This window comes from Thunnus thynnus, chromosome 23, assembly GCF_963924715.1.
Source record: "Thunnus thynnus chromosome 23, fThuThy2.1, whole genome shotgun sequence".
Classification (NCBI taxonomy): domain Eukaryota; kingdom Metazoa; phylum Chordata; class Actinopteri; order Scombriformes; family Scombridae; genus Thunnus; species Thunnus thynnus.
Genome location: NC_089539.1, coordinates 6441455 through 6465800, shown reverse-complemented (window position 1 = coordinate 6465800; position 24346 = coordinate 6441455). Strand labels below are relative to the sequence as shown.

Sequence of the window (24346 nt, the reverse complement as noted above, 5' to 3'; positions counted from 1 at the left end):
GGGATGAAGGTCGAGGGATGAGATATCCCCCCCCCCCATGTTAATGGAGTGGACAAAATATTCGGAACACCATTCAATATAATGCACCCCATTACACCACCATCACCACCAGCCCTTTCTGATAATGTTGACTAAATCTGAAAATCTATAAGCTTCATAAATGTAGAATTTATGGTAGAGCTGTTGTATTGGATTGCATTAGATTGCACAGTCGTTCCTAATAAAGTGTCAGGTGAGTGTATGTTCTTTTATTATATTCTAATTTGATATATTGACATATCTGACAATTAAAATGAACGTTGAACCTACGTACCACTCTGAAGAGTATGTGTATTTCGATTTGTAGGGTGAATCTGTGAAATGGTTTAGATGTAGATTTCAAGCAAGGTACAAATATATATCAGTTCAAGAAGATGTACAAAAAATATTTTTTGAGAGGTACAGGGATGAGGAAGGGGCCTTGTTTCTCTCAGGACTGTGATGCTCGTTGTTGATGATGATGTTGTTGTTGTTATTCCTTTTTTTCTCTGTGAGTGTTGGGACACACTGGGTGGGCACCTGCACGATGATTATGTATGTTTAAATAGGATAAACATTAAGGCAATTATTTAAGTTATATTTTACATTATAAATATTATATTATACAACTTAAATATTTATCTTAGATAAATATTCAAGTTATACATGTATACTTTTTCCTTCTCCTTTTCAGACATGTAATATTTATCTATGTTGTTTATTGAGAATTTGCTGTATATGTTTACCGTTCATTTTACTGGTTATACTTGTTTTGTATTCTTACTAATTATTTGTTGCATATTGGAAATTAAAAAAACAAAAAATAAAAAACCCTTGAACAATTCCAGGAGGGTTCCTGCACCTTCAGTAGTTGGAAGTGTAATGAAGTCAGCTTTTAAATCCCCAAAATAAGAAGGAGAGGTAGCAGAAGAATGAATAGTGAGGAGAACATAATTGTGATTGTGAGAACTTATGAAGCTACTATCTACTATCTCTTTTTTTTGTTTGTTTGTTTTGTTTTTATTTTGTTTTTATTTTTACAGCTTTGCTGGTAAGAGACAAGTGTCACAATCTGCTCCTCAGTCCCTCTATGCAGCCATGTTCTCTTATCCCCAGGCCTCTGCATTGCTCTCTGACTCTGTCTCCAGCCCCTGCTCACTTCTCCCAGTGTACTTTCCTCCAACTCCCCAGACCTGCCGTCCTCAAGCTGTCCACCAGATGCCCTCAGACTTTCCCTCCTTTCCCAATCTAGACACCTGTTCCCACTTCTTATCAGTCCTGCAGTTACCTGGCCTGTCCGCCCACTCCTCACCTGCAACTCATTCCCTCATCAGCCACTCACTACTTATACCAGTCCACTTCCATTGTTCCATAGCCTCTGTATCTGTGTTTTGTTCATCTGTTGTTCCTGAGTCCTGTTGCCTGCCTGTTTTGGACTTTGTCTGTTTACTGCACTTTTTTATTACTGCCTGTTCCTTGTCAGATTACTTTGCCTGTTTGGACTGCTTTCTCTGGTTTTGACCCTTACCCACCTCACCATCCAGTAAGCCTTTGTACCTCCATTTTGTGTATTAAATCATTGAATTGCATCAAGCTTTGCTTCAGATGTCTGCATTTGGGTCCTTCCCCTGTATCTCTGTTGCCCCTCTTGCACCAGCTGTGACAACAAGCACCATGCATACTGGGGCAGTTTTTATGTGACATGGCATATGGGAGTGGTTTAGAATAAAAGATATCAACAACATGAGATACTGTGGCCCATTATTGCTGTGGGAGGGATATATGCTATAGTGTTTTATTTGCTCACTACCCATAAATTACCTGGATGTCAAGCAAAGAGAACAGACTTTGCTGCAAACCAGTGGGCTATACTTCAGGATCAAGCTGGGTTTTTTCCGGAGTTTGCTGTGGTAAGACATGTATTCATCTTGTAAAATTGTATTTTCTTGTCTTTTATAATTAATATTGATTTTACTTGTGTTTTGTTTTTTAATCTAATATAGTTTTTAATCATTTTTTCACTGTTATTATTATTATTATTATTATTATTATTATAGCTTTTGTATTAGTCTCGAACTGTTTTACTGTTTACTGTCTACACTAGTTTTGTTTATTATTTGATTGATTTGTGATGGCAACGGGTACAGTGCAGGTAGAAATATGAATGCATGTGCATGTGGGCTGTTCTCATTTATCTTTATAAACACAACAATAGTGAAATACCCTGAGTTGGAGTGGGGATAAGTGTCAATATGTTAACATAATAAATCATAGTCCATTAATTCATCATTTACCACACATGAATTTCCTTAGTGTATGATCAAGTGGTGAAATCTTTTTTTTTTTTTAGGCAATACGCCATAAAAGGCCTATATTTAGTTTTAATCTGATAGGGACAAAACACGGGGGCAGCAACCGAAGATGAAAAATACTGAAACAATTTCAAACAGATAAAGTAATGGCTCAAAAACACGGGGCTCAAGTGCATGACTCAGAGATACTGATAAAAAGTTCAAATTGTTCACCTTTATTAAGGTAACACAGGCAGGAGCGGGTTTGGGGAAAAGGCAATGGGCAAAGACAGCTAGCAGGCAGGTAGGTAACAGGCAGGCAAAAGGCAAAGTCCAAAAAACGAACAGGTCATAAAAGAGGCAGGATGAAGATAAGGACACAATGGAGTTAACGAAGAAATGGGGAGCAGGTGGATGTGGGGAATCAGTTAACTGGGAAAGGTGGGAGGGGCTGGGGATACTCCAGGGCAGATGGGACTTACTGGGTACATCTCAAGTCTCTTATTTTATGGCTCCCTGCTCCTCGTCTGAACCGGAAGTTGTTCCTGATGCGCCATTTTGACGAGCGTCCCAAGTCTCTTATTTTGCTCGGAGGAGCGAGGAGCGAGGAGGGATCTCTGAGGAGCGAGGAGCGAGGAAACACGAGAGCAGTCTTCACGGAAGTCTTTTACCGGCCAACATGCACCCTTATTCGATATCAATTATTGATTGGACGCTGCAGCTGATCAGATTGATCTGATACATCACTGCAGTTTAATACCGAAGTGGAGACAGATTACAGATTAAATTTAAGTGTATCATTCCCAAGTTTTATGTTTTATTTGTTTTCTGATTCATCATATAGTTAAAAATCTGTTAATTGTCGGTCTTATCAACAAAAGAACCAGACCGAACTTTCTTCATTTATTAGAAAGATTTTTTTATTTCTTCCATTAAACTGTTTCTTGCTGACAGATAGACTCTTCTTGACTTTAATTTTTATCCATAATAACAGTTAAACACATTTATATTTTACATCATTTATGAAAATTCCTGAGCGTCGGGTTTGATATGAGTTACATCATTACCATTTGCCCTGAAACGTTTAGCCAAATAAATATTTTCCAGTGTTCAGAAGACACCCTGATCATATTCTGGGTTATTGAATGATGAATTCACTATCAGGATTATCAAAAGATACAGATGCAAATAATCAATAAATAGTAAGCGCATTCTGCGGGTAGAAATGATTCCTGTGCGTCTGAGCAGGACACAGTATAAATGCAAGACGCAGGTTTTTATTTAGGTGTTTGTTAAACAGATAACAGGCTGCAGAGAGGAAACAGCTGCTCTAGCGGTGATAACTGCGAACCTTTATTAGTGTCAGCACAGTGCACGTGTGCAGACACAAACTCCATCACAAGTTTCTACAGCTGTTAAAGCCGACTGACAGCTGATCCATGAAACAATTTCAAACAGATAAAGTAATGGCTCAAAAACACGGGGCTCAAGTGCATGACTCAGAGATACTGATAAAAAGTTCAAATTGTTCACCTTTATTAAGGTAACACAGGCAGGAGCGGGTTTGGGGAAAAGGCAATGGGCAAAGACAGCTAGCAGGCAGGTAGGTAACAGGCAGGCAAAAGGCAAAGTCCAAAAAACGAACAGGTCATAAAAGAGGCAGGATGAAGATAAGGACACAATGGAGTTAACGAAGAAATGGGGAGCAGGTGGATGTGGGGAATCAGTTAACTGGGAAAGGTGGGAGGGGCTGGGGATACTCCAGGGCAGATGGGACTTACTGGGTACATCTCAAGTCTCTTATTTTATGGCTCCCTGCTCCTCGTCTGAACCGGAAGTTGTTCCTGATGCGCCATTTTGACGAGCGTCCCAAGTCTCTTATTTTGCTCGGAGGAGCGAGGAGCGAGGAGGGATCTCTGAGGAGCGAGGAGCGAGGAAACACGAGAGCAGTCTTCACGGAAGTCTTTTACCGGCCAACATGCACCCTTATTCGATATCAATTATTGATTGGACGCTGCAGCTGATCAGATTGATCTGATACATCACTGCAGTTTAATACCGAAGTGGAGACAGATTACAGATTAAATTTAAGTGTATCATTCCCAAGTTTTATGTTTTATTTGTTTTCTGATTCATCATATAGTTAAAAATCTGTTAATTGTCGGTCTTATCAACAAAAGAACCAGACCGAACTTTCTTCATTTATTAGAAAGATTTTTTTATTTCTTCCATTAAACTGTTTCTTGCTGACAGATAGACTCTTCTTGACTTTAATTTTTATCCATAATAACAGTTAAACACATTTATATTTTACATCATTTATGAAAATTCCTGAGCGTCGGGTTTGATATGAGTTACATCATTTCCATTTGCCCTGAAACGTTTAGCCAAATAAATATTTTCCAGTGTTCAGAAGACACCCTGATCATATTCTGGGTTATTGAATGATGAATTCACTATCAGGATTATCAAAAGATACAGATGCAAATAATCAATAAATAGTAAGCGCATTCTGCGGGTAGAAATGATTCCTGTGCGTCTGAGCAGGACACAGTATAAATGCAAGACGCAGGTTTTTATTTAGGTGTTTGTTAAACAGATAACAGGCTGCAGAGAGGAAACAGCTGCTCTAGCGGTGATAACTGCGAACCTTTATTAGTGTCAGCACAGTGCACGTGTGCAGACACAAACTCCATCACAAGTTTCTACAGCTGTTAAAGCCGACTGACAGCTGATCCAGCTGTGATCAGCTGTCACCGTCATCAGAAACGGACGTCGCCTCACATGACGCTTCAGAGGAGAGGACGTCTCATATCTCTAAACAAATGTTCTAGTTTCCTCTCTCCTCGCTTGGTTTCCTTGCGTCTCTCCTTGCATCCACGGTGGGAGGGACTAAGACGCAAGGAAAAGACGCAAGTGAAGGAAACGTGGATGCAATTTAAGAGACTTGGGATGCACCCACTGAATCTGAAATGACAGGACAATTAGTGCAGATGGCAAAGGGTAAACAGAAAAATTAATAACTGAATGAAAAGATCCCATCACCATATTTTAGCTATTTCAACAAATATATTAAATTTAAACATAGTCACTGAAATGCCAGTAAAACCCGTTAAGAAGATATGCATTGTATTAAAAAAACAACTCACTTTCCAGCTACATTTAATTTAATTATCTTAACATCTGCAGTGCACCACAATCCTGCTCACTCAGAAATATTAATCTCTAATATATGAAAACTATGATACACATTGTTCCATTAGTGTGACCAATTATAACATGAGAAATATGAGGTGATTATTCATTGATCTTATGTGTCTAAAGCTTCATACAGATTTCTTTTATTACCACATTATATGCAATAAACATTTCAGTGCAGAGGAACTGCTCTAACAAGCTGACAATCAGCTAAATTACAATCAGCCAAAATTAAAGCGGCAAGCAGCAACAAACAGGCTTTAGACTTCACAAGGGTGAGCATAGTCACTTCGGCTAGTTTAATTCTGTTGAGGAGTGAGACCAATCACACACTTGTTTCATCATCTCAAAACCTGCAGCATTTCACTAATTACACACTGAGTTATGCCATTCGTCCCCCCCTTCATTGGAAATGAACGAAATTCGGTGTGTATGTTCAAGAGACTGTAAGTTTAATCAGGATTGCTCAAAGGCGTCTTGAGTTATGAGCCAATATGTGATAGGCCACAACCACGTGCACCAATCAATATGGCACTTCAGATTTTGGGTAATACTCACGCCCAAAGCATGCATGCCAATTTTAGTGAAATTCTGTCCATGGGGTTTTCAGATATACATTTATGGCATTTGCTGCACCCCCTATGGGTCGGGCTCACAATGCTTTGGTAAAACTATTCCCAAACATGGACTGAAGTAATGATTTATGATGACTGGACAAATGGTTAATGAGTTATGGCAAATATTTGCTAAGCCCTGCATATTTTGGTTGATGTTTTTCGACCAATCTTGCCAATTTAACCTGAACTGGCTGACTACTGCATCTGACCATCTGAAAGATGTGTATAACAACCTCAGTTTAACACAGTTAATCACTAATCCTACAGGGCCAAATCCAAAAGATCATGCAAAATCAACCCTAATAGATTTAATCCTCTGCAATAGAGATGTCAAAATTACTGCTCATGGTGTATTTGACCAGTATCACTGTCCGACAACTTGTGTTAGAAACACAAAACTAAAAAGAACACAGTCACACATAGTTACTAAAAGAAATTTGAAAGCTTTTAATGAACAAGCCCTTTTAAATGACATATTTCACAGTGATATTCACTGCACCTCTTTTATCCTAGACGTCGAACTGGCTCTTGACCACTTCAGAAAATCCTTCCTTTTCATCGCCAATAAAAATGCACCATTTAAAAAATTTTAGAATAAAAAACAGGCTAAGTCCTTGGTTCTCCCCTGACTTATCTGCTCTTTTTAAGGAAAGTAATGAAGCGTCTACGAAACAAATGTACAGCTGCAGTTAGAGCTGCCAAGTCATCATACTATCTGGACTTAATTACTAACTCATATTCAGATTCAGCAAAATTCTGGAAAGCAGTCAAAAATAACAAAGCCACCACTCCTCTTCCCCCAAATCAAGTTTTACAGTTATTTTGTGACTGGACTGAATGATGTCTGTTCAGCTTTTAATAATCACTTTGCTGCTATTGCCCACTTATCTGAGGACAGACTGACAGAGACTCATTTCACAATTACAGACTGTGCACATACAGCTAGCCCAACATTATAGTTCTCTATTCAACCTTTCCCCGTTGAGCATGTTCTTTCCTTGTTCTGGAAGCACAGAAAGCCATCGACATCAGGAAGTCAGTTGGTGAGAGACTGGTGGTATTTTGGACCCATTTCTTTTAAGACTGTCTGCACCTACTATTAAGGAACATATTTTCAACCTTTCTATCTTATCAGGCATAATCCCCAGTGTTTCAGCCCACGTGGTCCCTATGCACAAAGGTGGAGATATCAACGATCCCAATAATTATCGTCCGATTTCAAAACTGTCTCATCTCTTAAAAATCCTAGAATCATTGGTGAATAGTCAGCTGAAATCATTCCTCTCAGAATAGTTGTCAGCTGTCACACTTATGCACTTACGTATTAAATGATCTCATCCCCAGCATAGGTAACAAGAAACATTGTGCTGCTATATTCATAGACTTAGAGAAAGCATTTGACAGAGTCAATCATTCTCTAATTATAGATAGACTGCTCACTACTGACTATGATAAGGATGCTTGCAGATGGTTCCAGAATTACTTGTGTGACAGACATCAGTGTGTGAGGATGGGGGGAGCCCTGTCTGGATTCTTACCTGTTACTAAGGGCATGCAGCAGGTATCCATTCTGGGCCCTTTCCTGTTCACCATTTATATTAATGAAATTGTGTTTTCCCTACATGACTGCCAAACCCAACTGTACACGGATGATACTATTTTATACTGTATCACTGATCCTGTTCAATTAGCCATTGAGAAACTGCGACTTTCCTTTCTTGCACTGCAACATTCCTTCATTAATCTCGGACTGATACTTAACGCAAATAAATCAAAATTTGTCTTTTTCAAGATCCAAAAACTCAGACTACAGCAATCTACATATCTCTACTATCAATGGTTCAAACATCAAAAGGGTTACAGAATACAAATACCTTTGCATCTGGCTCGATGACAAATTCACATTCAGTCACCATATCAAGAACTTTGTTGACAAATTAAAACAAAAAATTGACTTTCAAAACAGGAATAAATCCAACTCTCCCCTGATCTGTTGGAAGAGGATTGTTGAATCAACTATCTTATCAGTGTTAAATTATGGGGATATAATTTACAGAAATGCTGTTGCCTCCATACTTAGTAGACTTAGTTTACCACTCAGCCCTGAGATTTATTACCAGTGATGGCTACAATACTCACCATTGTATCCTCCATGATAAGGTCGGCTGGCTCTCTCTGACTGAAAGATGCAATAATCACTGGTGTCTGTATATCTATAAAGCGCTGACTGGAAAATTAACATCATACGTCACATCTCTGTTGCACTGGAACTCTGGTCCACTTCTAACCTGCTTCAGTGACTGTCTGGCTCTTCAGGTACCTCATGTCAGGAAAGACTGTTTTTAGTGTTAGTGCAGCAAACTGATGGAACCTCATCAGGTAGAGAAGGGCAATTTGATTCTGAAATTAAACTGAGTACATTTGAGACTATTCCTTTATTGTTCATCTTAGAGGACATGATGGCATCCAATACATCATTTGGTGGGTTTTGAGGGAACTTTGGGATTACACCCTTGATATAGTGCATATAACCTGCAAATATCTAAAAAACAATCAGAATCACAAAGCACTTGGTTGCTCATTAGCTCAATAAATTCCTCAGAAATGCTTGAGAACAGATAAGAAATAAGAAAAAGGGGTCAAACTCACTTATCAATTCTAATATGTCCAGAATATCTTGAATAGAAAGAAAAGCATATTTTGTACAGGAAATGATCAAGAGAAGAAAGCTGTCTTCAGAGAGGTGTGAAATGAGATAAAGAAAGCACAAATAAGGTAAAGAATAAGATACAGTTATAATATGGTAGTGGGGACCTTCAAGTAGCTTGCCAAGGGGTCAAGGCTGTCTTCAGTTAACCAGTGACAGTGATAGGAAAATTATGAGACTGGAAGCTCTAGATTATTTAGAATTACCTGATTCTTTTAATTCTTTTACTATGACTTCTATGCAAATATTTTCTTAAGACAGTCTCTTGTTGCTCAGTCCAATTTTGTAATATATCTGAAATTATTAAGCTTATGGCCTTCCATTGTATTTATCAATCATTCCCCATATAGTCCCCATATCCCCATATATTCTTTTTATGTTGCTTTTGTGTGTATATATACTGTATATATCTTTGTTTAATGTCAACTTTGCCTGTATCCGTTGATCTCTGTGGCAGGCTGCTGCCTACAATTGCTCTTACAAGAATAAATTAAGTTGTATTGAACTGAATATAACCAAAAATTGAGTTGAGGTGTAATGAACCACCAATCCACATTTAAATGGGCACATCAATTGATAAATGTGCCTGCCTGTCAAATATAAGCACCCCCAATATTAAGTAATCATATTAGCTTAACTTGCCTTGCCAAATACCTAGTTGCACAGTTCCAGATAACTACTTCATCAGAGTAACACAAAATCCACACATTCAAGCTTTCAATTTAATCGATTAATATGCCTGGGTTCCAAAATAAAAGGTGGTGTCTACCTATATCATAAAATGTCCGTTAAAACAGACAGTAAGAATGAAGGCTCATGGGTATAAACGGTTACTAAAGTGTCTGATTGTAGTTGGGCTACTATTCAATTTTCCCCAATCACAAAAAAAAACAAACAAACAAAAAAAGACAGAACACTAACTAGCTGGTTATATAGTGGAAAGAGAGAAGGAAGTGCATACTTAATCCAGATTTATTCAACATTAACATCAGTGCCAATCACAATAACAATAGAAGGGGAGTAAGGAATACTTTCTATCAGGGTCCATGATTAAGACATTTTCTTATAAGCCTCTGCTACTGATCCAAGCCAGATCTGTGACCCGTTCGCTTCTGTGATCCACAGTCTTGCTAGGCAGAGCAGAATTGGTTTCAGTTCTATTATGTAAAGTTTGTTCATCACCTCCTTGTCCTAAGCTTGTTAGTTGGCAACATCTTGAGGGTAGTCTTCGTACGTATGAAAAGTGTGCTGCTGGTGCTTCAAAAACCCCTTTTACATACCAGTATCTCCTTGGCTTGGAATCAGTGGAAGCAAAGCAGCACAGGCTGCAATTTTTTTTTTCAATAGAAGGGTCAATGTTCTCTTTTTGTTTTGTTATAGCAGATTTATGTGGGATATTTAGCGATGCACTGGGAAACTAATTATCATTCGGATCGCTAAGAAGTACCCTTGTGGAAAGGTCCAGGGGGAATATTTTGTAGCAAGAAGGCAGAGGGCATGCAGAAACTGCAAGTGCATGCTTCTACTCCATGCATGATCCAAAATAGAAGTCCAGTAAAGATAATCCTTGAGTATCAAACTAATATCCCACTTAGATTTTGATTCCTTTGCAGATTGATCATCTTTGATATATGCTTTGATATCAACTAAATGAATAAGAAAATTAAACAGCATGTCTGACAGCTCCTTCCGGCACTGCAGGAGGGAGGAGACAAGAGAAGAAAGAGAAATTCTGGATTTGTTGAAAAATGTAAGTAATTAATTAATAAAGTAATTAATGTAACTATACATGTGTGTGACTGAAAGATGACCATCATTACAGTCTAAACAGAAGGGTAGCCTGCCTTCCGCCTACTCTCAAGACTGAGAACCTACTCTTGAGACCGAGAGAAGGTGATGTAAACAAAATTATGTCCATGACCCAAGGCGGAACTCGACCTTTGCGCACTATACAAGCAGGGTCAGCTTCTGGCTTGTCCTCTTATGTTGACCGCCTCAGGGTGTTCTGACCAACAAGGACAGTGATGGTCATTCTTCTGTCTCACAGATCTATAGTTAAGTTCATAACCTACGATCTGTTTCAATCAATAACCATTTGTGATCCTAAAGCTAAGTCAAAGGAACTTTTGGGTGGGCCTTTGAACATAAGAAGTATTAAATCTAAAAGTGATCAAATCCATCATCTTTTACTGGACTCTAATTTAGACTAGAATTTAGAATGATCTGAGACTTGGTTTCACAAAAACACTCCAGCAGCATTAAAAGTTGGTTTTAACATTTACAGGAGAGACAGAGTGGGCTCAAAGGGAGGTGGAGTTATGATTTATGTGAAAGATAGTATTCAGTGTAATGAAATCCATTGGTCAAACTGTAAGGAATTGGAATATATTGGTCTAAATATCATTTTGTCACCACAAAAGTCCTTTGTTCTTATTGTAATTTACCATCCTCCCTCTAGTAGTTTCTATGAGAAATTATTAAAAGAATGTAATTTCAACAAAGAGGTAATTATTATGTGAGATTTTAACATCAAGTGGGAGGACAAATCCTCTAGAAAGAATCTCAAACAGATAACCGATAACTTTGACCTCCTGCAGATGATCAGTGGGCCCACAAGAATAACTAATTCCACCAGGACTCAAATTGATTAATATTTAGTAACAGACCTGAGAGAATTTTAAAATCTTATAATATGATAACTGGTCTGTCTGACCACAATTTGACTCTGGTGGCCAGAAAACTAATCAATAAGCGATTTAGCCCTTTTGCCAGGGAATATGAATCTTTTGGAATTCCCAAAAATGAACAGGGGAACTTTAAAAATGCTATGCAACAGATTGATTGGGATGACCTACTGTTGGGAATAGACCATGAGGAAGACAGTCAAATATTCTCAAAAAAAACTAGAGAGCACTACTAAAGATTTTAATTGCAAATTTAGGTGCAAAAATAACAAAAACACTGTCTCTTGGATAAATGTGGACATTTTAAGACTGATGAAAGAACAGGATCTTGTCTTAAAAATTGCAATAACAACTAAACTGAGTCATGACAGACACCACTTTGCTAGTTTAAGGAACAAGGTGGTAAACGTAATAGAAAAGGCAAGAGGTAATTCCAAAATGATCTGGAACCAGTTAAAAAAAACTAACAGGACATTGCAATAAAGAAAGGAAACAATCCAGGGGAAGTAGTTGAAGCTCTTAACCACTACTTTATTGACTCTGTAGCTACCATAGCACAATGTTTTTCACCTTAGCACACAAATGTTTGTCCAGTTAATACAATGGAACCGGCTTTCAGCATAAGGAATGTCTCTGAATCAGAGGTTACCAGAATGATTAGATATCTTAAGCCATCCAGAGCAAAGGATATATTTGGTTGGAGGCTGACTGGCAACAAGCCCGTTGGACAGTTTCCCTCAAAGTAAGGCCTTGTTTACACCTGGCATTAACATGCTTCTCGGGTGATCCGATCACAAGTGGACATTTCTAAGTACGCCTGTTCACACCTGGCATTAATATGCGTTTTGAGTGACCACTTGTGATCGGCATTGAACACAGCTTTGGACCAAGGGGAAGCAATGCAATTCCTGTGCCTAGTCTATAGGAAGAGGACGTCAGTTGAGTAGGCAGTCCTTCAGTGTGGCCCACGACAAAGGACAGACAAGTTTTGATAACTTTATTTTACATCATGTTGTATTTAATACCTGCTATTACCTGCTATTAAATATATTGGTGGCTCTCACTGCCGTAGATCAAAGAATCTGTCCAGCTGGACATCTTATACCAGTTGATGAGATGACAACATATCAGCACACACAATTGCCAATTTGCATGTGACTGCTACAGTGGGCAGGTCTGTGCCCATTAGGAGTGACTTGGATTTGTATTGGATTTTCATTTGATTCTTGATGGTGAATTAATGGAATTTAACCATTTTCAGTGCAACACTTATGGAATAATGAAGGCTGCTGCCTCTTTGCTGCCTACATCAGACTCGTTTGGCGAGATGGAAATACTACAAAGCAAGCATTATGGACTTGGAGTGGAAGGGCCTGAAATAACAGTGTTTAGGCAACTGATCAAACAATAGGTGAATGGTGGTCACTCATACCCATCCCTGATTGAAGTCCCAGACTCCCAGATGTAATAAACATGTATTCCTCAATGTGAACATTGTGTTTTGATCATAGTGCCTGTTAGAAGCTGCTCCATTGTGCGCCTGTTCTCAACTGTCAACAGGATAAAATCCAGCAGAGCAACCATGCTCACAGGAAGATTAAATTGCCTCATTGCTGGCATTTGAAAGTGAATTTCTAATCTTGTGTTTCGTTTTAGTCAAATGAAATAATTGAATCATTTAAGGCCAAGCCACACCATCTTGCCTTTTAAACCGTCAACTTGCACAGGTAGGCTGTGTCCCAATGAATTTTCATGTAAATGTCATGTGGGGGAATGTTGTGTAGGCCTATGAGCCTTGGTTAATTCATCAGATTCAGTTCTAGTCATCTTGTCTACTTGCTGTTGTACTATTGAAGGCCTTTTTAGTTTTACTTGATAATGACTGCACTCATTTAAAGTATCCATTAAATGAATGGATGTTTTATGGCTATGTTATAGACAAGCCTATATTGAGAGTGACAGATGGTTATGACTCTGGGTCAGAGTAGGCTAATTTATTGCAGTGAAAGTCAAAATAGACAACAACAGCATGGTGGCTACTTCACAAAGGTGCGGTTTAGCGTTGTTAGCCTAATATTTGTTGTAGAAAAAATTAGATGTGGCATACACAGTTTTTCCGATGCACACCCACAGTCATTTTTCTGTAATAATAGTAGATAGACTGTATCTATCTACTCTATATCTTAATCTAAAATAATGCAAATTCATGTACCTTGAAGCAAGAATATGAATATGAAGCAAATTTTCACATTGGCCTAACATGTGCAAGTTTGACCACTGGACCGTTTGTGTTTATTTGCCCCAAAAAGCCAAAAAACATTACTGCACATTAGCTGTAAGCTACCTCGTAATGGAAGGCACTAGGATGTGCAGGGAGCCCAGTATTTGTGTTTATCTATATTTGTTGAGTCAGCAAAATTATTTATATTTGTGTTTATATTCAAATAAAAGTGGAAAAATCCAGCTATTGTTTTATTATGCTTTTAATTTTAGGATATTAATGTGTTAAAGTGTTTATGAATAAACTATCTTATGAAGTAGGTCCCCACACCGGGTCTCAAACTTGAGTCTCCCAGATCATACATGACTGTGCTGACTACTGAGCTAAAACCAAGTGCATCACAAATGCGCAGACAGACCTCTACTTTTCTATACACCCATAACACAGAGACTGTGCAGCATGCAACGTGTTGAGAAGAACTTCAAAGGCGATAATTGCTTTGCACTTTTCATTTATTTTTTACAATCTAACTTTGTGGAAAGAAGAAAGGGAACAACAGGTTATAGAGAGTCCCTTGGGAGCACTTTGCTTGTGTCAGTAGCTCAGCTTTATCTCTGGGGAACACCCCCAACTTTGGGAGTGATGTCCAAATAAGGAAATGTGCATGTAGTAGGTGGATGTGACTCCTCTCGTTGAGACTTGCTGATAGACGTATCAGCAGAGCAGAGGAGAGAGACTGAGATAGCGACGTAACCGACCTGCACACTGGCATTTGACATGGGTTTTTTTTCCACTCAAAAACAAATAATTTTCAAAATATTTGTACTAAATAAATGTTCGTAAAAAACCCATTATTACTGCTTTGCTGAATAACATCATTGGATTCAGGCCCACCCCTAGAAGGCACGGGCCATTTCTGTGGGAATGTGCCTGTCTGTTTGTGGTCAGTTCAGCCTCTGACCTAACTGACTCCAGTTCTTTCTGTTATTTTCTATCTCCTTTTCCTTCTCCTTTCTGTACATTTTATGGGGTACATTCATAAAGGACTGGGATACACGTAGATTTTTTGCTCAAGTTGCTCAAATATTTTCAACCCAGACGGAAATGTATTTGCATCAGTTTGTATGTAACAAACGTAAACACTTGTTGCTTATGGCCTTTGTGACAGTTGATCAATCTGAGGAATTTCCTGGATGACTGGATTAAGTTAAGTTGAAATGATGGAAAGGCAAAGGTATCATACCATTTATATAGAGATGAATTCACAAGTCAGTTTCTGTCTTCGCAAGTAATCACTAACATAAATGCAGCCAAACAAGTTGTTAATTTTTTTGTGTTTGTGTTTGTGTGTCATTTTATAGCCACAGTTGAAGACTGATCATCAATCATGAAGGCCAGAGCTTGTAAAGAAAGGATGGTCCGCATTTGCTGTTCAAAGTATGCTGCCATCTCCCTTTTCCTGGTTATGTTTGTCTTCATCCTTGTGCTTTTTAACATGGACGTCCTGGAGGTGAGCATTAGGTCTTGAGTGGGACTGCTTGAAGGGTGGACCCTGTTTGAAATACTCAGATTTCAGGATATTGTTTTCATATGCAATGTGGCTTTGGATGACAGTAATTTTCTTCATCAACATTTGTAAACAAATGCAATTTAAGACAAATAGTACTTTTGCTAACAATCCTGCATTTGGCTGACAGTACCAACTCCTCTAATTAAAATATTTATATTTTTATATACTTTTATTAGTGTAATTGATGCCTAGCAGTCACACTCATATTCTCTTGCATACTCATTATTATTATTATTATTATTATTATTATTATTATTACTATTATTATTATTATTATTATTATTATTTTATTCTGTGCATTTCTTTGCACAATGCTCGTCTGCAACTCGAAAACCATTCAATCAACACATACCATTCTTATATCAAACTGTGCATATTATATATTATTTATATTTAATGACTTATTGCAGAAAAACATGATTTTTAAAATATTTTTGTCACCCATCTCTTCATTGACTGTCATGAAGCCCATACATACAATGAAGTGGAAACTCCATTCAAATGTTCAACTTCATTCAATCTCCACATGCTTATCACCCCTTTATGAACTCATGATTACAACACTCATAATTTGACATACAACATACGTTAAGCTCATGAGCTGTTTTCATTTCCTGTGCGCTAATAACAGGCATAATTTAAAGTAGCAACTTCATGCAAGTTTCTAAATATTTACTTCAACATGCAAGTGAACTGTAGTGGACTACATAATTCTAGGAATTATTTTTGAGTTTATGAGGGTGATTGCAGACAAGCAGCTGCATTCAAATGCAAATATAAGTCACCCAAATGTTTTACTACACTGAACGCTTCAAATGCATATAATAGCCTTCCAAACTACTGAAAACACATCAATGCAAAACCAAACTAATCAATCACATGCATTGTCTTCAGGAAATGCTCTTCTAGTTTTTCATTTTATTATTTTCATCTATATTTTTCTTATTGTCAATAAATCCTTTGAAAAGACCAAAACCAACAATGTTTTAGTCCATCTCTCAATACTTTCCCTACCCTGTCTATGACTCTCAGACCCAAGCCCATTAATTCCTGCTGAAGATGCACATGTAAATCTTTAAAAACAAGTCACAAATATATTCTGCTTTTTTCCCTTATCGAGAGTGTTTGGAGGGTGTATGGAGTTGTTTTTAGCTAAGGCTAAGAAGATGTAGAAACACTAGCAATAATTTCCACATATTAAAAGTATGCTACGGCTTAAAATACATGTAGGAATTATTATATATATGACTTTAGTACAGAGAGATTTTTTTGCTATTTAGTTGGATGATGAAGAAACCATTCTGAATGTCTCACATAAAAAAGAAACTTAAAGTAATGTCACTGTTTCTGCTACCGAAGCAATTAACAGTGTGTGGATTATTTTTCTGAGAAAAGACAATATTTTCATTTTTATTTCCAGTTATCATCACACAGTTTTCTCATGTTATTCTGAGCTGCAGTGATGGAATCAGAGTGTAAAATCATCCACTGTCAGTTATCACTCCAGGGATAAAATTGACTTTGCACAATTAAAATGCAGCTAAAATCATCATTATGTGATTATTGTCGTAAACGATCTCTCTGTTTGTTAGAAGCTCTGTTTTGAAACCAGAGTGGAAATAGAAAGTCTGGAACAATAAAATGTTTCCACTGACCTATTAAAATATATATCGCTCTTTTTACTTGTCACTTTATTGTAAACTCAGGACTTTTGTCCATGTCGGGATCTTGTAGGAATGATGACTCTTTTTTTCCAGTGATCTGATTTGTCAGCGATCGGAGTGTTGATAGGTTGTGAGCCGATCCTCTGAAGTTAACCTGCTCCGGAGCAGGTTAGCTGTTAAGCATAAGTTACCATGGTGATGAACCCCAGTAAGAAGTGAACCAGCGTCATAGGACTGAAAACCCAGATTTAAACCTGAAGTTACCTCGCTAACCCCAAATCCTGCTTTGTAGTACAGGCCTCAGGTGCTGATGACATGGTTCTGTTGGTGGGGGTTGCTGCCCTGCTAGCAAGCACGACCAAAGTGGTGCAGCTAGCTCCTGCTGTGAGGGTGTAGGGGAAATGCATATCATCATGGTGCAGCTAAAGCGTAGCAACCTTGGTCCATTGAAAAACTACCATAGTCTCATTTTCTTTAAAAGCCAATTTCTTAGATCAGTTGGCTACTGTAGTTTTTAGCCCACATTTGTCAATCATTTAAAAATAGTGAATTTGTTGAGGACTATTTGTCTTACATTATGATTGTCTTACATTATTATTATCTTTGTCACATCACTCTCTTGACCCCCTGACAGTTTCAGCATGAAGTGATCACCACTTTCCCTGCTCCAAGACCTCACTTACAACACCATATCTGCTGCTTCCAACCATGGTCCCCTGAAGATGCTCTGGAGGAACGCTTCCTATTAGACTCCATTGCTTGGCCTGAAACTCCATCCTTGCCAGTTCCTCTTTCCCTGGAGCAGACCACCGATCCTGCCCACAGCACCTTCACTATTCTCCCAGAGGAGGGTGGGCGACAGTGGCATGTAGGGGATCAGCTGGAAGTTATGATCAAAACGTATGACTTCAAGGGCCATCCTAAGAAGTCTGGGGGAGATGTCTTACTCGCCCGTCTGCACAACCAAGTACTTGGTGCAGGTGTGGCTGGACAAGTGCTGGATCATCTCAATGGCTCCTACTCTGCTGTATTTTTTTTACTCTGGGAGGGAAGCGCACAGGTTGAGGTGATGCTATAAACTATGATGTTAAATGTGATTGTGTCAATCTTCTAACTGACCATTAGCTAAGCCCCACCCCCTCAGTTAATATTGCTAGGCTGGCCTATCAACTTTTTGGTTTTGCATGGCACATATGCAGTTTACAATGATATCAGGGGCAGATTCATGACTCAAAATCTTTAGTAATTTTTAAAATAGTGGGTTCTTTATTTCATACAGTGGTTGGATTATTCTGTATGTTGTCAGTAATTCTCATCGAAATCAAGATGACACTCTACCTATGATGGCATATCTGCCAAAATCCATGAGCGCAAATGAGACCCACGCCTGCGGATGTAGAGGAACTGCGCACAGAACTCAAACAGCTGTGCATACTTATTATTGTTGCAAGTACTTTCACAGCACTCGTGTGCAAAATATCTCTGCTTGCACAAGCAATATTGTAGCCTGCGAAGAGAAAACAATGCTTTGAGTGCAGGGGTTTCTGGTGTTGGATCTGGCAGGAGTGCGTTTGGTTATTAGTAATAAATAACAATTATCAATTATCTCTGATAATTGTTAATAATAAAAATTAATACAATTATTAATATTTACTCATAATTATGGAGCACTACCCAGAAAATGGGACCAATAACCAAACAATAAGGTAGTCTCATAAAGGAGTTCACCTAGAATGTTAATATCTGAGAGATATCAACATTCACAGGTGAACGAAGAAGGTTTGAATTCGAGCTCTGACTCTCTCAATCAGCCAAATTTCACAATAATATATATATATATATATATATATATATATATATATATATGCCTGGGAGCCTGGGAGCAGATGCTTTGATCAATAAAGCACTGTCCTAAAATCTAATTCTACCTAAACAATAACATACATAAAACAGACATGTACAGTGAAAACACAGAGAGCGCGTACGGACAGCAATCTGTAACACATGTTGTCTCATTTCCGATTGATAAGCAAGTTACTCTTTCACTCAAGTTGGCACAAACACAGCAGTCCTGAGCGGGACAAACACAAAACAGTCTAGCGTGGTGAACATAACTAAACAGGCAGCAAACTTCATAATTCTCAGTGGGTGTGTCACTGAGTGGGGAGGACCTGTTAGAAACGTGAACTTCTGCTAAGGGCTATGCTTCCTTTGGACAGTCACTTAGCCACCCTGGCTTCCTGACTGTTTGGGAGCTACTGGGGGAGTAGGAGCTACTCTAGGTCGGCCCACACCAGCTAATGGGGACTGGCTAACTGCAGTAGCTAATGACTGGTTTTCCATGGAGACATGTTTCCCATTCGCTGAACCTTAACTCCAACACTGCAAATAAACTACATTTATTACATGTACCATTATCACTAAAGGACGCAGAGGAATAGCTAAACATATGACACACCAAGTCAGAGAGAGCGGGAGAGAGAGAGTGAGAGTGAGAGAGAGAAGCCATTGCTAACTGCTACTGCTCACACTTTTGCTCTTTGTGTTTTTCTGTTTGGAGAGGCTATAAAAGAGAGCACCCTTCAAACTCTTTAAATGCCAGGTATAGCTCTCACTACAACCCTGTGCACACCACTTCACCATGTGGAGAAATCCAAAGATTGACAGATCTGCTGTGCCCAGTTATGGTGGCTAAACTATGATTGGACAATCACTGCTTGGGGGAGGGGTTTAGTGAATGGTTAGTTCTTCACACATGGGTATGTGGAGATCAATCTGGTTTACACCTGTTCTCTTTATTTGTCTTTACTGCTATGACAGTTTCAAGTAATGGGGCTGAAATTTCAACTGTGGTTCTCATGTCCTATCAGGTGACACTGGTTCACCCCAGTGAGGCTGTCACGGTGCTGCAAAGGTTGACCAGAGAACAGCCAGACAGGGTTCATTTCAAGAGTGTCTTCCGCTCAGGCTCAGTGTCTGAAACTACCACCTGTAATGTCTTCCTGCGTCCAACCCAGCAGCCACTGTGCAACTACACTGACCTCCACACAGGTGATCCGTGGTTCTGCTACAAGCCAAAGAAATTGAGCTGTGATACCAGGATCAAGCACTCCATGGGAGGATTCAATCAAAAACTCAAGGCCAAGGAGGAAATGCTCTTTAAAAGGTGAAGGGGCAGAGAGACAGGACTGGCATTTTGCTTCTAATAAATGTATGTATCTCCTTGGTGGAAATCTCAGGAGTTTGTAAGCTGGTAAAGATCGAGTCTAAAGGTGTTTTAGGTCTAAAATGATACAAATCAAATAATCAGCCTGAATCACTCTAGTTTATGTTAATTTTATATGTGTTGTCCTTATAAATAACTAAATGAAAAGAAATGAAATAAAGAAAAACGGTATTTGCTGTTCAGTTATATTTTAATTCACATGTTTACAATGTATTTAGGATATGGTCTTTTAAAAACGTAAAGATGCACACTTCAAAGTTGTGGCAGATGCCCTCTTTTTCAGTTTCTTCTTTTGTGACACAAATGCAGCATCTCTGCATGTAGTGGACCATTTCAGCAAAATACATTGGTCTCTACATGAAAAAACGGTTTGGTTATTACATTTTATTTCTTGACGTGGCGTACTTGTCAGCAAACAGTGGCGTATTTACACAGAGCAATATTAGCAGTCATTTAGAGTTTCTATATACACTCACTGGCCACTTCATTGAGTACACCTGTGCAATCTAATGCAATCCAGTACAACAGCTCTGCCATAAATTCTACATTTATGAAGCTTATACATTTTCAGTTTTTGTAGACATTGTCAGAAAGTTGATAATTCTACTTTATGTTTATTATTGAGGTTGTAGTGGGAGGTGGTCATGTACTGGACTGTATTATATTGTGTTAAGTTTTCCTAATATTTTGCCCCCCTCATGTATGTTAATGGGGTGGACAAAATATTAGGAACACCATTCAGTATACCTCAATAATAAACATAAAGTATAATTATTGTTTATCAATGCTTTTTTTTTTGATGAAAACAGCTGTCTGATACATATGTATATTTTATTATGCATGTTTTATTCTTCAGTGGTGTCAACATGAAAGTCTCCATTAAGGCTTCAGGATCAGCCAATGTCAACGTGTTGCCAAAAATGAAAGGTAAAGCAGAATTTTCACTAATTCAACCTCTGCCTGTAACAATAGTTCAAACTTTAATGTGCTACAGACAATTACAAGTAAAAAAAGGCGAGAAGAAACATTTACAAACAACCTACCATTACCTTTACTAGCACACTGTTGGTTTTAGTCTTTTAATGGGATTTGTTTATAATAGGAAAAATATACAATAATGCCAGCTATATCCCTTAATTTCTTTTCAGGTCAACCAGAGGTAAAGAGCAGCAGTGTGAAGTCTGGACCTTCTGGCTATTACTATCAGGATGTGTGGCGGGCCCTAGATGGCACCACAGTCCGCCAGTTCAACACATCCTCTGCTATAAGTCAGTGTCTTAAAGGCAAGGTGGTCCACCTGTATGGAGACTCTACCATCAGGCAGTGGTTTGAACACCTCAATGCAGCACTACCAGGTACTTAATAAACAGAAATCTCTGGCAACAGTTTCAGCTGCAGTGTGAACATAATTGATGTGTCCCAACTGTGTTTCCTCTTTAATACTTTTAGGTCTCAAGGAGTTTAAGCTGCACAACCTGAAGCAAGTTGGGCCCTTTATGGCCTTAGACTATGCAAACAACATTCTGGTGACGTACCGCTGCCACGGTCCCCCTATCCGTTTTTCCAACGTCCCAACCAATGAGCTGCGCTACATTGCCAATGAACTAGATGATTTAGTTGGAGGCATCAATACTGTTGTCGTTCTTGGCATCTGGTCTCACTTCAGCACCTTCCCCATTGAGCTCTACATCTGGCGACTGCAGAGCATCCGCAGAGCGGTAGTGCGGCTGCTGGACAGGGCTCCAGGTACGCTAGTTATCATCCGGACAGCAAACCTCAAAGCATTGTCTCTTTATGAGACATTGACCAACAGTGACTGGTACTCGCTGCAGCGTGACAAGGTGCTCAGGGCCATGTTCAAAGGACTGAATGTCCATCTAGTGGATGCCTGGGAGATGGTCTTGGCCCACCACCTGCCACACAGCCTCCATCCACAACCTCCCATTATTAAGAATATGATCGACGTCCTCTTATCCCACATATGCCCTAAAAATGGCAGCTAGATGTGTGTTTGTTGGGAGAAAGGAGTGGGAATTCAAGGACTCATGGTGAGGTTACATGTTATCTCCGTGTTTTCGCCAGGTGCTGAAATGCACTTGATATTTTTCTATTTTTAATCAGGGAAGTCACAAAATGCCTAGAGAAAAAGAAATAGAACAGGATAAAAAGCAGCTGCATGACAGGTTGAAGTTTGAGTTGTAGTAAACTGCTGATGAACAAAAACACAAATACAACATTATGCCCCGTGTCATGGGATTGTCAAGCAGCATCCTGGGAGATGCAGGATCACTGATTGTAGAAGATTCAAATGAAGCAGATTATGAGAAGTAATGTCTTGAATTATTGATGCAGAGGCCCAGTCCTTTTAGTTCATCTATGATAAATAGTATAGGATTCTGAGCTAACCATCTACCTCCAAGAGTTATTGCTGCATCTCTGATTGGTACAATGTGATCAGTGTAGTTCACCACAGGTATCTTAATGTGAAATTAGTATTGTGGTTGCTGGAAACAATTTATGGTAAAAGATCTACTATAAATGTATTTAATGGTAATGTTAATTTCTGGATCTGTCAACTCAACTACTCATCTTGCCACTTCAGAATTGACTTCTACAGGCCTGACTTAGACATCACTTGCAATTTTACATCATACCACTTCAAACTAATCAAGTGGAACTTGAACCATTTACTTTGGGAAAATATTACCTATTCAATGAAAACTATGATGTAAATTTTTGTTGCTGAAACTTTTTCACAACGAAAACAGGACTAAAAGTAAATAAACAGAAACGTTTGCTTATTACATTTTTCATCAACAAATATTGTAGGGCCTCACAAGCTAAACCGCATGTTCATCACTCTAAGCAACAAAGAAAGTCCTTAAAGGACTGAGTCTCCCAAAATCCACTAGGTACTTCACACCTGGATGTTAACTCTGCCACTGGAACCAGCTTTCAGCTACCATTGGTCGAGTGTGGCCTGCGACTTATGACGTCAACTTAACAACAACACCAATAAACAATTTTAAATCCGTCTCTGTGCAATGTCCCATCACTGTTAAAAGGCACCCTCTCTGTGCTGTACTTCTGCAAAGGTGACAGAGATACCCTTCTGATCAGACAAGAACAAAGAACAAAGGGACCATGTTTTTCTTATCCTAACCACTTGGCCATGTATAGTGTGAGATTAACTCAGCTTTGTTCAGTAGTGATTACAAGTTTATAACAGGTTAACCACTGCAAGTCACGCAGTGTTTTTGAAGAGTGAGAGGTGATCAAATCCCTTCTGTCTTCCGACGTCCACAAGATCTCTGCTTTCTGCTCCACTGCTACACACGGGACCGGAAAGAGATGTGACCCAGACCCAGCTGATGAGCCAGCACAATGGGATCACATGCTGTGCTGTGGTGCAGGACCCACTTCGCTATAGGATTGTGTGTTATTTTGATGCTTAACACTGATGGTAGATGGTAGATGCTTAAGCCTGATGTTAAATGTTTTGTAAGAGTTCCACCTGTTGAGCTGTGTTGTTTCGGTCAATCTAACTGTTGATTCAGTTTTCACTTTGTTGTGGTTTCACCCAGTTAGACTTTGCATGCATTTCTCTCTCTCCCTCTATCTCTTTCTTTCTCTCTTTCTTACTAACATACACACACAAACAAACAGAGTGAGTACCTATGGTTTGCGCTCAACTCTTTTCAAATCCTTCTACCTGTGTTGGCGACTCCTTTGTGTCTGTCTGTTTCCACACACATGATCTCATGCACCATATGTGGTTTGAGTCTGCCATATTGTTGTAGTTCTTCCTTCCTTTGTCTACTTCACCCACCTGACGTGCTTGTGTCAGCCATAATGCTTTGTAACTTCCCCTTTTGTCGTTCATGCCACATACACACACACACACACACAAACACACACACACACACGCTATATATAATTACACCATTAGGTAGAATTTCCAGTTATATTGATGTTTGTTGTACTTGAATAGTTTTGGATGTAGTTGTTATTGTTGAAGTAGAATAAATCCTGTAGTATTGTAAGTTGCATTGGTGGTTTTTGCTTGAATATTGTTGAAGTCAACCTCTGCCGTACAGTAAATTGCCTTAATTGTGTTATTTTATTGATGCTACAGACTCAGCTATAATGA

The 24346-nt window shown here is 38.8% G+C and overlaps 1 protein-coding gene across 1 annotated transcript; it reads left to right on the top strand.

Annotated features, from left to right (window-relative positions):
* The first annotated feature begins 947 nt into the window (after positions 1-947).
* On the top strand, positions 948-24346 carry LOC137175987 (NXPE family member 3-like). The gene is made up of 7 exons (XM_067581939.1): positions 948-1928; positions 15098-15246; positions 17605-18036; positions 19841-20136; positions 21053-21123; positions 21345-21551; positions 21646-24346. Exons 2-7 carry the CDS (start codon positions 15124-15126, stop codon positions 22197-22199), a joined length of 1683 nt encoding a protein of 560 aa, XP_067438040.1. The 5' UTR covers positions 948-1928; positions 15098-15123; the 3' UTR covers positions 22200-24346.